At 34.2% G+C, this 14,327-nt stretch overlaps 3 protein-coding genes across 3 annotated transcripts; 1 reads left to right on the plus strand and 2 right to left on the minus strand.

Moving 5' to 3' along the window:
• Window positions 1-728: 728 nt before the first annotated feature.
• Window positions 729-1,856, minus strand: LOC114170385 (uncharacterized). Its single transcript, XM_028055864.1, has 3 exons — window positions 1,602-1,856; window positions 1,162-1,445; window positions 729-993 (listed from the first exon to the last, which is right to left on the minus strand). The coding sequence occupies exons 1-3, from the start codon at window positions 1,854-1,856 to the stop codon at window positions 729-731; spliced, it is 804 nt and encodes a 267-aa protein (XP_027911665.1).
• A 7,462-nt stretch (window positions 1,857-9,318) lies between these two features.
• On the plus strand, window positions 9,319-10,521 carry LOC114168765 (uncharacterized). Its single transcript, XM_028053693.2, has one exon. It carries the CDS (start codon window positions 9,608-9,610, stop codon window positions 10,088-10,090), a length of 483 nt encoding a protein of 160 aa, XP_027909494.1. The 5' UTR covers window positions 9,319-9,607; the 3' UTR covers window positions 10,091-10,521.
• Window positions 10,522-12,926: 2,405 nt separating this feature from the next.
• LOC114168341 (strigolactones hydrolase CXE15-like) lies at window positions 12,927-14,327 on the minus strand. Its single transcript, XM_028053121.2, has 2 exons — window positions 13,579-14,327; window positions 12,927-13,449 (listed from the first exon to the last, which is right to left on the minus strand). The coding sequence occupies exons 1-2, from the start codon at window positions 14,247-14,249 to the stop codon at window positions 13,137-13,139; spliced, it is 984 nt and encodes a 327-aa protein (XP_027908922.1). The 5' UTR covers window positions 14,250-14,327; the 3' UTR covers window positions 12,927-13,136.

The following is a 14,327-nucleotide window of genomic DNA, read 5'->3' on the forward strand; positions in this document are numbered from 1 at the left end:
GCATATTTCTAAGCTTTTCAAATCTATGTTGTCTCAGAGGTTTTGTAAAGATGTTTGCAATTTGCTCTTCTGTATTGCAGTGAATCAACTGAATCTTGTTCTCCTTGAAACGTTCAATCTCAGCCTCTTCATCACCAATTACCATTAAATCATCTACGTAGACACACACTAAGAGTAGTTTTTGCTGTGAGTTTAACTTCACATAAACTCCAAATAAAACACTGCATTTGTGAAAGTCTTGTGCCATCACGAATGAATCAATGCACTTATTCCAGGCTCGGGGTGCCTGTCTAAGGCCATATAATGCCTTTTTGCAGACTATAGGCCTTCTGTTCTGCTACACTAACCCTAAAACCAGGTGGTTGTTTAACATAAACTTCCTCTTCTAGTGGCCATTCAAGAACGCTGACTTGACATCCAATTGACATATTTTCCAATTCTTTCAGCTAGCTATGGAAAGCAAAAGCCTTATGGTCTCCATGCGTGCTACTGGTGCATAGACCTTAGTAAAATCAATCCCATGTTTTTGCAAGAACCCCTTTGCTATCAACCTTGCCTTGTATTTGGCAATTGTGCCATCTGCTCTGCACTTGATCTTGAAAATCCACCTTACATTAATGGGGCTTTTATGCTTTGGCAGATCCACCAACTTCCACGTTCTGTTTTTCTCAATAGCTTTTAATTCCTCCACCATGTTTTTTCTACTATTGTATATCTATTGCTTGCTTCTAAGATATGGGCTCTGTGTCAACAAGGAATGTTAAGTGTGCAAGATCTCCATTGTTGGTGACTTCACTGTCATGAAATACTTCATAATCAGCAAGATCTCCTTCCTTATAATGAGTCCATATGGGCACCAAAGCTCCTGGATTTGGAGCGCCTCGAATGGGATACCCATATTGTTGTTGAGCTAGCACAAGAGTATAATTTATACAACTCCTTGTGCCTTTGAGAGGCACATTAGGAAAATTTTCACATGAAATGATACGTGACCTAAATTGCCAAGGAAGGCACCATCTGATCTTTCCCTTATTCAAACTTGCACAAAACTGAGCTTAATCCTTTGCCCCTTTAATTTCTGGCTTGTTTAATAAAACTTCTTTAACTGGACCTTCAACATTTGAAATACCCTTATTAATTCATGAGATGAACTACACGTACAATACAGGTAGACAACATAACATCTTCTTCTTGAGCTCATAGCAAAGGTTTAGACTTTCGTACACATCAGCGAAAATTGCATTAACTGGGCTTTCTGAATGATTTTTGTAAGCCACAAACACATTAATGGCAGTGTAGTCAACGATATTCTCCATGTTAGGGAAAAGCATGACTCCGTAGAGTGTGAGAGCTAACACGTCCATGAATGTTTCTCCAAACCCTTCTTCAGCCAATTGCCGCAAATACCACTCCAAATACCCCTGAGAGATGCCTTTCGAATTGCCCTGGTAATCATTTTACTTTCTAGCTCAGCAGGGTGCACTTTTAAGATTCCTGCTAATGTAACAATTGAGGTATGTTGACTTGAGTATTTGTAGGGAACCATGCCCTTCACTGACAATCCCAAAATATGCTCAAATTCTTCTTTTGTGGGTACAAACTGAAAATCTTGGAAGGTGAAACATCTTAACGGTGGGTCGTAGTATTAGGTCAAAGCTGTGATTGTTACAGCTTGAGCTTCCACTTTCAGCAAAACCTAATAAATTCCCATATTTCCTCTTGAAAGTATTCCTTGATATAGTCTTCATTCTTCTAGCTAACTCTCTTAAATCACTCAAATTGCTTTCTGCAACCTTAATGGATAACTTTTTCTTCAAAGAAACAAAACCTAACTGTCCCCCGACTCCAAATTCCATGTTAATTTGTCTTTTCTTTTTAAACTTAATCACAACTTTATAATTTCAGACCTAAAATTAAATAAACATGATGATATGACATGGCAAAACATAAATGCATGGATGCAATAATATGTCGTGCATGATTTTATTATTAATTCAAAATCAAGAGGAGAAAAAAAACCCGAGGAATAAAAAGACGTGTATCTCCTTTTGTGCCTTAATAAAGGTTTGGCGCCTAATGGATCTAAGGTAAAATACATGCACTCACCGAGATGGTTTCCTAATACCTAAATATCAAGATTACTAGAGCTATAGCCCACTTCATGGCATTTCCCACAATATTTGGTAAACAACAATAGGTTAGAGTGTCAATGAAGCAAACAAACTCTAGCTGGGGTTCTCACAATGACCACTTGGGAAGTACATCCACCGTGGCACTGCTACACAATCTCCTCTACTTATAAAGTTACTCAGACCCGGGTATAGGGCCCCACTCATGTCATGCACACAATGTGTGTGAAGGGAGGATAATGCATACTCCAACCCCTTCTTGCAAACAAACAGAAGAAGAAAAAAAAGGCAAATATATATATATATAACAATGTCATCTATCCTAGGATTCAAAACTCAAGCATAAAAATAAAGCAATATGAACAAAAAATTTCAATCATCCAAAATGAACAAAAATATATACAATAATAATAATAATAAGTGAAAAAAAAGTAAAACTAAAATAACATAAAGTAAAATAAAATAAAATAAATAAATATAAGAAGAAAAGAGGAGTGAAAAAGAAAAGAAAACAAATTGAAACAACCACATCAATTTTATATATTTAATTAAATGGTCTAACTTTCTAAATTCCCCAATGAAGTTGTCATCTGTCACAACCGAAATCGCGACGGGATGACAAACCAAAAATAAAATATTAAAAAAAAAGAGGTTTGGAGTCGCCACCATAGTTATTATAGGAAACTATGGAAAATCGTAAACAAAACAAGGTCTACAAAAACAGAGTTTGGGTACGAGAGTTGCTTATGTGCAGGGAAGGTGTTAGTTCCCTACAACGCCCGTCCTAAGATAGTACCTTTAATTAAAATACAAATGGATGTCGTCTCCTTTAAATGTTTATTTTCCAAAATAATAAAATGAGAAAATTCAAAAGAAACAAAAAAAGATTTTTGTTTTTTGGTCCCGACAAGAATTACTCCTTGCTCCTACGTATCTCCATTCATAATGGAATTCATAATGGAGAATCAGGGTCACATAGTTCTTTATGAAAAAACTTTTTGAAAACAATTTGTTCAAAGAAGTTGATATAGCCTTTTTTTATATTTGAAAATTTTGTATTTTTTTAGTAATTTTATAGAAGAGCGAAGGTATTTAGTACTAAGACGACGCGAGCGGTCACACGAGCACTATACATTTTAAAAGTTAAAAGGGTATTTAAATTATTTATTTATTATTATTTTCTTTAAAGAAAAACTTTTGAAATAAGATATGATACCCAAAAAAACGTGACTATTATATATCCATAATTTATGAAAATATTAGGAAAATAAATATATAAATGAATAAATGAAAGATTAGGAAATAACGTTTAGGGTTAAACATATTATTTTATTATTTGTAAAGTGTTAAATAATTTTTTTTAAAAACTTAATATGAAAAACATGGCACAACATATTCATAAAATGTTAAAACATGAGATCTCTCCGTTATTCATAACTAATGAATCCCAAAATACATGACAGTAATGCTTTTTCCACACCAAGAAGAAATGATGAAAACATCGACTTCAACAAAGATCATAACCAAATCTCAACAAAGACTGCATAACACAACAAGAGTTAAAATTTGTGAACCTGAACGAGAGATTTGATTTACAATAGTTGCGTTAGAACACCAAGAAGCATGTGTGGGTGGTGATCGAAGGTGAGTGTGTTTTTTATATGCGAGGGTTAATAGAGATTGTGTGCTTAGGGTAAGAGAGAGGTCTCTAGAATCCTGAGGGAACAAAAATTGTCCTTATTCTTTTGCTTGATGGGTTTATATACACAACATTATAAATCTAATGTAATCTTTTGTAATAAACTGAGTCTTGATTACAAATAAATTTAAAAGGCAAGAATTGGTATTAATATTATCACATTATGGGAATCCAATCACATATTTAGGGTTAAATATGTTTTTGGTACCTTAACTTTTAATGAATTTTGGAATTAGTCCATTTCAAAATTTTGGACCAATTTAGTCCTTCATCTTTCGAAATACGTGTATTTAGTCCTTTTAATCAAATTTTGTTAAGTTTATTTGACATTTCAAACGCATTTCATAATAGTATTTGACTTAACATTAAAGCAAAAATGTGTCAAACAGTATAAACAACTCAAAATACAATTCTAAAATACGTACGAAACATCAAATAAACCTAACAAAATTTGATTAAAAGGACTAAATTCACGTATTTCGAAAGATGAAGGACTAAATTGGTCCAAAGTTTCGGAATGGACTAATTCCAAAATTCACTGAAAGTTAAGGGACCAAAAACATATTTAACTCTTAAAATTTGTGAACCTGAACGAGAGATTGGATTTACAATAGTTGCGTTGGAACACTAAGAAGCATATGGGGGTGGTGATCAAAGGTGAGTGGGTTTTTTATATGTGAGGGTTAATAGAGATTGTGTGCTTAGGGTAAGAGAGAGGTCTCTAAAATCCCGAGGGAACAAAAATTGTCCTTATTCTTTTGCTTGACACAAAATTATAAATCTAATGTAATCTCTCGTAATAAAGTTAGTCTTTACTACAAAGAAATTTAAAAGGCAAGAATTGGTCTTAATATTATGACATTATGGGAATCAAATCATAGAAGAAATCAGAGCACAAAATCAAACGTGATCAAGAAAATTGATTCTAATTAATTCTAAATAGTAAGAGATATTGCTTAGAATCATATTACTACTTCCTTTATTTGGAAGAGAGGTGTCATAAAATCGGAGTAAATTACTCTAAATATTAGAACATATTCTGTTTCTAATTATTAAATTAACTTCTTGATCTGAAGCAAAAACAACAAATCCTAGAGCCGGGGTGAGAATATTAAATTTTGGGCTATCATTAGCTGCAAGAAAAAGTGGTGTGGGTGGATAGAGTATTTTGGGCTAAAGCATCAAAAGAAAATACATAAAAGATTAAAGCGGTCTTTTTCTTTTTATTTATTATTATTATTATTATCATTTAGAAAAAGAAAAAAATTTCAAAGAAAAAAACTTACTTACTTTTATTTTTTTATTTGTTTATTCATTATTTTTTTTATTATTATATTTTTTTATTATGTTAGACGAAATTGTGTGTTGACACTTGTAAAATAAAATTTCATTTTAATAATATTTATTTTAGGCTTAATTATGTTTTGAGTTCATGATAAATTTGAAAACAGACTAATGACTCAGATGGGTCGGAACAACCTGACTACCCAGTTGGCTTGGTCCTACCCGATGATCCAGACGTGTCGGGTCGTGCCAGTCGGGAAATCCAGACGGCTGAGTTGACCCGACGATCCATACAGGCTTGACCAGCACAACGATATGTACGAGCCTGTCGTGCTCGTAAAGTTCGTCGACCTGGCCTGGCATAACCTGCCTGGGTTATTGGCGTGACTTGGCCCCATTAGGTCGTCGGGTCCACTTGGCTAGTCTGTGTCGTTAGGTCAGCCTAACCCGAATAGGTTGTAGGGTCGATCGGTACCACCCAAGTCATCGGGTAGGTCGGGCCCGTCTAGGTTGTTAAGCCGATTGGGCTTGTGTAGGTCGTCAGGTAAGTCGAGAACATCTAGGTCATCGGGCTAGTCGACCCTATCTAGGTCGTCGGGCCGATTAGACTTGTTGGGATAACGGGCCCCTCTAGGTTGTTGGACTGGTCGGGCATCTACGAGTTGTTGAGCTTGCATGACACATCTTTAGGTTGTCTGGCCTGTAAGGCTCGTGTGGGTTGTTGATCCTGCCCGATCTGTTTGGGTCATCAAGTCTGCCTTGACCGTTTGGGTTGTCGGGCCTGATCGACCCTTATGGGTCATCAGGCCTGTCCGACCTTTATGGGTAGTCGGGCCCTTTCAACCTGTTTAAGTCATCAAGCCTGCCTGACCCGTTTGTGTTGTCGTGCAAGCCTAGTTCGTTTGGGTCATCGGGTTCACTTGACTCGTTTGGTTCGTCGAGCCCGCTCAACCCATCTAGGTCATCAGACTCGCCTGACCCTTTTGTGTTGTTGGGCCGGCCTGGTCCGTCTAGATCGTCTGACCTACGTCTGACCTACCTTGCCTATCAAGGTGTTCAGGCTTGTCGGGTGTGTTTGGGTCATCTACTCGGGCTAGCCCGTTTGGATTATCAAGTCAATCTGATCGTCTTGGTCTTCGGGTCAACCTGTCTCGACAATCTAAGAAGGTCAACTAGAAGACCCAGTCCCACCCGATCCCGGATAATGGTCGAGTCAGGTCGGGTCGATGGCCAAGACGATCTGGACTGTCGTCAAAAAGTTTAATAATATATTTTAAAAAATATATATCTTTTATATTTAAAAAGAAAGCATATGGGCTGGCCTTGACACATAGGGCTTTAATGTAGTTTTTGGCCTTGTGGGCTTATTTAATGTGGGGCTTTTTGGCCTTGTGGAATTTTTTGACCCTAGCCCACATGAGTCAGGGATAAGCCCTATGGACTGGACCAAATTGACAATTCTACCATAGAATTCAAAGTGTGAGATTGAGTGAGAAGAATTTCAAATTCCACCTATTTTGAGAGTATTTGAATTTCTACTAATTTAGCTAATTGAAATACTTCAATAAAATGCTTTTTAATTTATCTATCCATACTAAGCATTTGATTACAAAGAAATCTAAATTCTTAAAAAAAATGAATTGTTTCATTAAAATACTCTATAGGGACTGAATTGAACAAAAATAACAAATATCGGGACTAAATTGAAAAAAAAGAAATAATACAACCACAAACTGACACGTGACACTAACATTGACATGTGGCACAATTGTGACTTGACACATGGACAATTTTTTAAAATTAAAAAAACAAAAAAAAACCAGGAGGTGACATGTGACATGTACTATTCAAAAATGTCAACTATTTAAGCACCGTTAGTGAAAATGACCAAATTAACAAAAATTTGACGAAAATGAAAATCTAATTGAACACAAAACAAAAATGGAAACCAAATTGAATAAAAACAAAAAAAATAGGGATTAAATATATATTTAAGCTTGATTAATACAAGCAGGTAGTTTTTTTTTCTTCTTTCGTTTTTCTTTGTTTTATGAACTATAAAATATAAATACAAAGTGTTCTATCTCATTTCATATAACAAATACTACTAATTATTAAAACGTGTTGAATTACTAGTACAAGAAAATTAAAATGAATTTTATTTTGTATTGATAATATTATATTAAATTTTTCTTTATGCTTACCCTTTGAAAGTTTGTAAAAATATTTTTTTATTTTTAATTTTTTTTTCTAGTTAAAATTAAAGACAAAAACAACTGCATCTCTTCATTGAGTAGCTTTATGTCATCACCGACTAGGTAGATGATTAAAAGTATAGCTTCAGAAAAAAGATTCACATGATTATCATACATATACTTAGTAATTACGTGACAAGTTAGTTAATAATATGGTATTACCAATTAATGTTGTTATATACTACATAGATGATTAAAAATATAGTTTCAGAAAAAAAAAAAAGTTAGACATGATTATCATACATATACTTAGTAATTACGTGACATGTTAGTTAATAATATGGTATTACCAATTAATTAATGTTGTTATATACTCACTAATCACGTGACATGTTAGTTAATAATATGCTAATACAATTTGATATTGTTATTTGATCGCAAAGACTAAAACTACTATCAAAGAAAAACTATAGAAACAAAAAAAAATACAAAATTTGTTTGAAAATAAAAAAAGAATGTAAATAATATTTATTTTAGTTTATAGTCTATTTAATCTCAAGTGAAAACATTAAAGTATGTAACAACTCTTGAAACATAAAAAGAAAAAACAATGTTCATCATTTTTTTGGGTAAAGTAGTTAATTCAAGATTAAAATCGTCTAAACCAACTTCTTTATTTATGAGGTAGCAAGATTCCCACCAAAAAAAAAAAAAATACATAGATATCATTCAAAATCAAGGACTTAATTAACCGAGGGGACATTAACTTTTACTAAATAACTGTACTATTTTTTTATGAATGAAATATTCAACGATTTTGTATTGTACGTATAAACTATTTAGAGATATCTTTTAATGTAGTTATAAATTTTGAAAAACATAATTAATTAAAATATATTAGACAACGTAAATCCGATAAAAATTATTGCGATGCATTATTTATTTACACATTATATTATGACATGATCCATTATCATTCTAAAATTTTACCAGATAATTTAATGTAAAAACTAATCAAAATTCTTTTATCAGCAATTTTACTTCAATAACGTCCACATTATTCAACTTGGTTAATGAAACTAATTTATGCATAAATTAATTATATATGACTACTCAGAAAGATGTAAAGGAAAACCAATTAGTCTCTATAATAATACACTTTTAACATAAAAGAAATAAAATTAGTTTCTTTACAAAATTTAATTTATATATAAATCAGTTTGCTTATATAACCTTTCCAAATTATTTTATTATTTATAAATATACTAATTTTAACTCAAAGTCTTCATTTTTTTTCTTTAACTACTTATGAGAAAGCTATACGTAGGTTGATGTCAAACCAAAGCGATAAATGATTATCATCAACATTAGTTACCAGCTACTGACGTGGAACTGACAAGGATCCAACTTATTAAAAAAAAAAAAACTTTTAAGAAGTTGTATTAAAATAAATCTCTTATAAATTATAATCAATTGTATCAGAAATTATAGTTAAGAAAGAAGCCTTTTAAACTTTCCACAATCTCTTATTAAATCATATCAATGACGCTTTTGTTTTATCATAAAAATAAAAATCCGTTTAAAATCCGTGTCGATTGAGTGTGACATTTTCCTTTATAATTGGCGGTAACAAAAGAAAGTAATTAATATTTTCTTGATATAATATATATATATATATATATATATGTATATATCAAATTAAAATACCAAAAAATTAAAACTAAATTCGTTATAAAATAAAAGTATTTTTTCAGTTAACGTATGTTTCCTTAATTGATTTCCAATAATTATTTTTCTGATTTTTGATGACTTGGTTAAAGGTTGTGGTATGGTTGGTTATACCAAATTTCAAACCTCGACTTTAACTACCTCCATTCTCATTTTACAATCAATCCTAATTGACCTCAAAAAAAAAAAAAATCAAATATAGTAACCAAAATCTTTTAAGCATAATTAATTAATTAATTAATTAATTAAGGGAAGTGTCAATATATGGGAGTTAAAAGAAAAAAAAGAAAACCGCAGTTTCAGTTAATCTGGAAGTCTCTTCCGTTCATTCATCGAGTGTGAAGTGCGACGCGATCTTACCAAACACCGATCCGTAACCACCCTTTTCTATTAATCATTGTTGCTTCGGATTCTTTCAATTCTTTCTCTGATAATCCTTCTTTCAAGCTCCTCCACTCTCTCTTTCTTTCCCTTCCCCAAACATCCACACATAAAAAACCACAAACCGAAACGGTTGAAATCAATAATCGCAATCAGACGCGCTGTTTTTTTTCTCGTATACTTTGCTTCCGATGGTCCACCAAGTCGTCGTCCCTCCGAAGCCGGTGCAAAACCGCCGGAGGCGTGGCGTTGGCGAGGTGGCCGGGGGAGGCGCGGCTGAGTGCGCCGCCGTGTGCTGCTGCTTCCCGTGCGTGGTCGTCCACATCGCCCTGCTAGCCGTCTACAAGGTCCCCAAGAGACTGGTCCTTAAAGCCGCGCGCAAGAGACGACATCGTTTGCTGAGGAACAACAAGAACCACGATGATAACACCAACGACATCAGCAGCAACGCCCTTGTCGTAAACAAGGGCAACGATATCATGGTGTTGCACCCGCACAGGGCCAGTAGTGTCGATTTGTGGAGCTACGGCGTGGATGGCACGCGCTTGGAGGAGTTTTTTAGGCAATTCCCGGAGAACGAGATGGACGAGGATGAAGAGGGATTCGAGAAGGAGATGTGGGCCCGGTTCGCCGGAACCGGGTTCTGGCGGAGCGAGTCGCAGCGCCAACCGTAACTCTGAACCGGACCGGTCCATCGTGTGCACACATTAGATAAGAAGATTATCATAACGCCCCTATAGGAAGAGGGTGTTGAAACGGTGTCGTGACCTGGTTATTGGACACGTGTTGTGTGGTTTACGAATTCGGCGAAGCTATGTTCGTGTGAGTAGGGACAAACGAGACGACGACGTGACGATGCTACGGTTATGTTCATCGTGTGCTTGGATTTTATTTTATTTTCGTTCTTTCGGGATAATTTTAATTAGGACATTTTAAAAAAGATGTACATTTTTTTTTGGGTAAAATTGATAGAACCAAATCAAAATTAATATTTTGAATTTGCTATGAACTAATATTGATGTGAGGAAGATTCCTTCGTTCATTAGTTTAAGTTTTCTTCTTACATAAATATAAGAAATTAATAACCTCTTGTTTTACATTCGCTTCATGTTGTTCTTTCGATAATTGTTTGTGTTTGTGTTACAAGTGATTAAGGGCACTAATCTACTTTACTAATCTTAATTTGGCTTGAAAACGTGAATGTTACATGTGGTTGACTCCAACACAAACCTAGTAGTAGCTTATTAATGAACAGAAGAAAAAAAAAATGATATCTATTAACGTCAGTTGAGTACGACTTAACGAACGGAATTACACTCATATTTAAGTGTACGTAGTTTTTGTTGACCGTGTTGGAAGTTTGGAGGCTAAATGAGAGTGATGTTTTAGACTCTATTGAAAAATTTGAGATTAAAATTTATGGTTGTTGAACTTGACTTTTAGTTGCAAAAGCTAGACTTTTATTTATTCAGAATTTCATACAAGTTTTTTTTTTAAACATTCTAAAAAAGTTTACATTTTTTTTTAATTATTTTTTATGTAAAGCATGAATTCATAGATGAGATATTTGTTAAAATAAATGGCAACACCTTGTCATTTGATATTACAATGTCCAGTCTTTGGTACGTTGTTGTACTTGGTTGTATACATGGACCATGATGCGAAATGGTCCCCATAACCCATTCAATGCAAAATGGCAATGCCATACTCCAAATATTTAATCAAATATAGGCAAAGTCTTTATTTTTTAGGTTTTCTTTAAGCTGAAAATACTTGTTATATTTCTTAATTTAACAATAGTCTCCACAACAGGTAGCATAATGATCTATAGAAGCTTTAAAACCAAACATAGAGAGTTCTTATTCTTATCCTAGGCACCAACCATTTTAGGATGATAAAATTGTACTTTTGAGCCAATTTTTTTCTCTCTACTCGAAATTACATTGACATTTTGTTGTAACCATTTACAATTAGGTAGATCATGATCAATCATTTTACAATTTGAAGAAAAAATGAGGCAATTCCTCATACTTCATATCAATAATAAACGCAAATTGTGTCATTTTCACCAAAATTTGATTAGGCAAATCAGATAACAAATCAACATCAACCAAGATACGTGCAAAGAAACATTGAGACTTATTCTCGGTGTGATCATCTAAAGATAAAGGTGTGTCAATACCATGCACAATTGAGATATTAGCCTTTAACTACCAATACCAAAGGAAGACCATGCATGCACACCTAACATTGGGTTTTGGTGAGCTTCATGGAAGCTAGAACAAAATTTTTAGTCCAAGAAAAACACGAAGGATTCCGAAAGATAAATTCCAAACTCCAACCACCAAAACTCTTTTCATATCCTTAAGCGTAGAAAAATCCAATTCATAGAACTCTTTGCCAAGAGTGAATCGCTATCCATTGACCTAAATGTTTCCATGCCACTTCAAGCTTCTTATAATGATTTTTACACTAGTTTTCTTGAGCTTCATAGAAACTGGAACAAAATCTTTAGTCAAAAAAAAACATGAAGGACTTCAAGAGATAAATTCCAAACTCCAACCACCAAAACCTTTCTCATATCCTTAATCGTAAAAAAAAAGCAAATTCATAGAACTCTTTGTTAAAAGTGAATCGTTTTCCATTGACATAAATGTTTCTAGACTTTAAGCTTCTTACAAAGATCTAAATCCCATTTTGTTCATAAAATACACCCATGAAAATGATTTTTGCACTCTTCCAAACCAATAAGATAAACTTCGTCAACAATATGCACCGAGACCATATCTCCCTTTATGCAAGGAGAGGACAATTGTGATAAAGGAATATCACAACTAGTATTAAGAACATGGACAAATGTACATTCCCATACATTGGAAGAAGAATTAGATGAATGAGGCTTTCCTTGCTCCTAATCTTGTAAGCAACTCCAAGGGATATGAAACCCTAAAGAGGAAGACATACATACCCCTCAAAGAAAAGTTCCCCAAACACTGTCTAAAGAAAGTTAATACTAAATTTTTAAAGCAAGAATTTCTAAAAAACTATAATAAATTTTAAATGTCTTTCGTGAATTGTGAATGAGTTTAATATGATGAGAAATATGATTATTGAGTTTTAATTTTCTATGTATGTTTTTTTAATTTTTTTTTGTTATAGAATTTGTTCATGTTTGCGATGTATTTTTATCATAGATTTGTCGTGATTCTTCATATTTTCCTGTTTGTTTTCTTTCTTGTTTTTTTTTTCTAAAATTTTCATGTTACTATAGTGATGTCTAATATGAAATTATAAAAATTTATTTTACGAGTGTAATTAATTTTAGATGACAAACAACTAGAATGTTTGAATAATATCTTGTGACCTATAATTGATTGCAATTTTTACTTTTCTATGCAATTTTTATTTTTCTAAAAACGGACTAGTATAATTGTTTTCTCTTTTTTAAAGAATAGAAGTTCATGATTTTAGTTTTGTTTTTAGAAAAATTATAACATTCACCCTAAAGAATTTTTAAACAAGAAAACGATTTTTATTTTTTTATTTCATGCAACAATCATTTTGTCTCACTCGCAAAAACATACACATTAACTTTAACTTTTAGAATGAAAAAGTTTTATCACAATAGCAATTTAACAGAACTTTAGGTCAATGCATGCTTGATGCTTAGAATTTTATCTTTGTCCCATGTCATGAAGTTGTAGCAGAGTTTGAAGATCTTCAAACATTCCCCAGATGCTTCTCTATGAAACGTTTGATGATGAACATCAACTTGTTTGAGGGTTCTGAATTGGGATCAATAGTGAAGAAACCATGTTCTTGTCCTTCAAATTCCACATACTCTATATCTTTACCCCACTCCTTAAGCCTCCTTGCATAATCTTCTGCTCTGTCTTTTAGCAAATCACTTCCTCCGGCCACCACCAGAATCGGTTCTATATTTTTTCCTTCAAGCCTCTCACTGTTTGGCCCAAATGGATTCACAATAGGGTGATCAGTAGTTTCCCCAATCGGAATAGAAAGCCTCCAAAACCTGTTCAATCATTAACAAAACATAAACAAAACAAAATTTATTCATAGATTTTCTCACTATTTTACTTACCCTAATAATTGAACCATCAGAAAACACATAATGCAGAAATGAATAATCAAATTTACCAACCTATCAATGAGTTCCAAATTCAGAAAAGCATCTTTTGGTCCTTCAGCTTCTAACTTCGTTCGGACAGTTCCACCAAAGAAAGGTGCCAATAGAACATAACCTCTCACCCGAACCGGCGCCAACTCCGGCGACCGGAATCCGAGCCGAGCCGCCAAATGATGAGCTATGTTTCCTCCGGCCGAGTCACCCGAGATGAACACCCGGCTAAAATCAGCTACGTTGTTCAACCATGGGTCCGGCTCGTTACCCGCGGCTTGAGTTTGCAGCCACTTAACAGCCGTGAAGCCGTCGTCGATTGCGGCTGGTAGCCGGTTCTCAGGAGCCAGCCGGTAATCTGGTGCTACCACTATAACTCGAAGCTGGGAAACAAGCCGAAAACAGTAGTTTTGACAATTAGGCCAAGTGCGTGAGCCGATGCAAAAGCCGCCACCGTGAAAGTAGAAAAAGATGGGAAGCTTGGAGCCGGCTGAGCCGGCTGGCTTGTAGAGCCGAAGCTGCAGATCATGGGCAGGGTCAAAAACGACATCTTTCCACAAAACGGTGCCGTCGTCGTTTACAGGGACGTTGAAGCTTGGACGCGAAGAGCGTACTATGGAGCCGTCACTATAAACGTGAAGAACACCGCGACACTCATCTACTACGGTGGCTTCGGAATCCAATGTTGCAGACATGTTTTTTTCTTGTTACACTGTGCTTTATTTTGTGTGAGGAAAGTTGATATAAAGAGAGAAAAAGAGGTTGAAAAGATG

The sequence above is a fragment of the Vigna unguiculata genome, chromosome 11, assembly GCF_037176805.1.
Source record: "Vigna unguiculata cultivar grain cowpea cultivar isolate G323 ecotype 2 chromosome 11, ASM3717680v1, whole genome shotgun sequence".
Taxonomy (NCBI): Eukaryota; Viridiplantae; Streptophyta; class Magnoliopsida; order Fabales; family Fabaceae; genus Vigna; species Vigna unguiculata.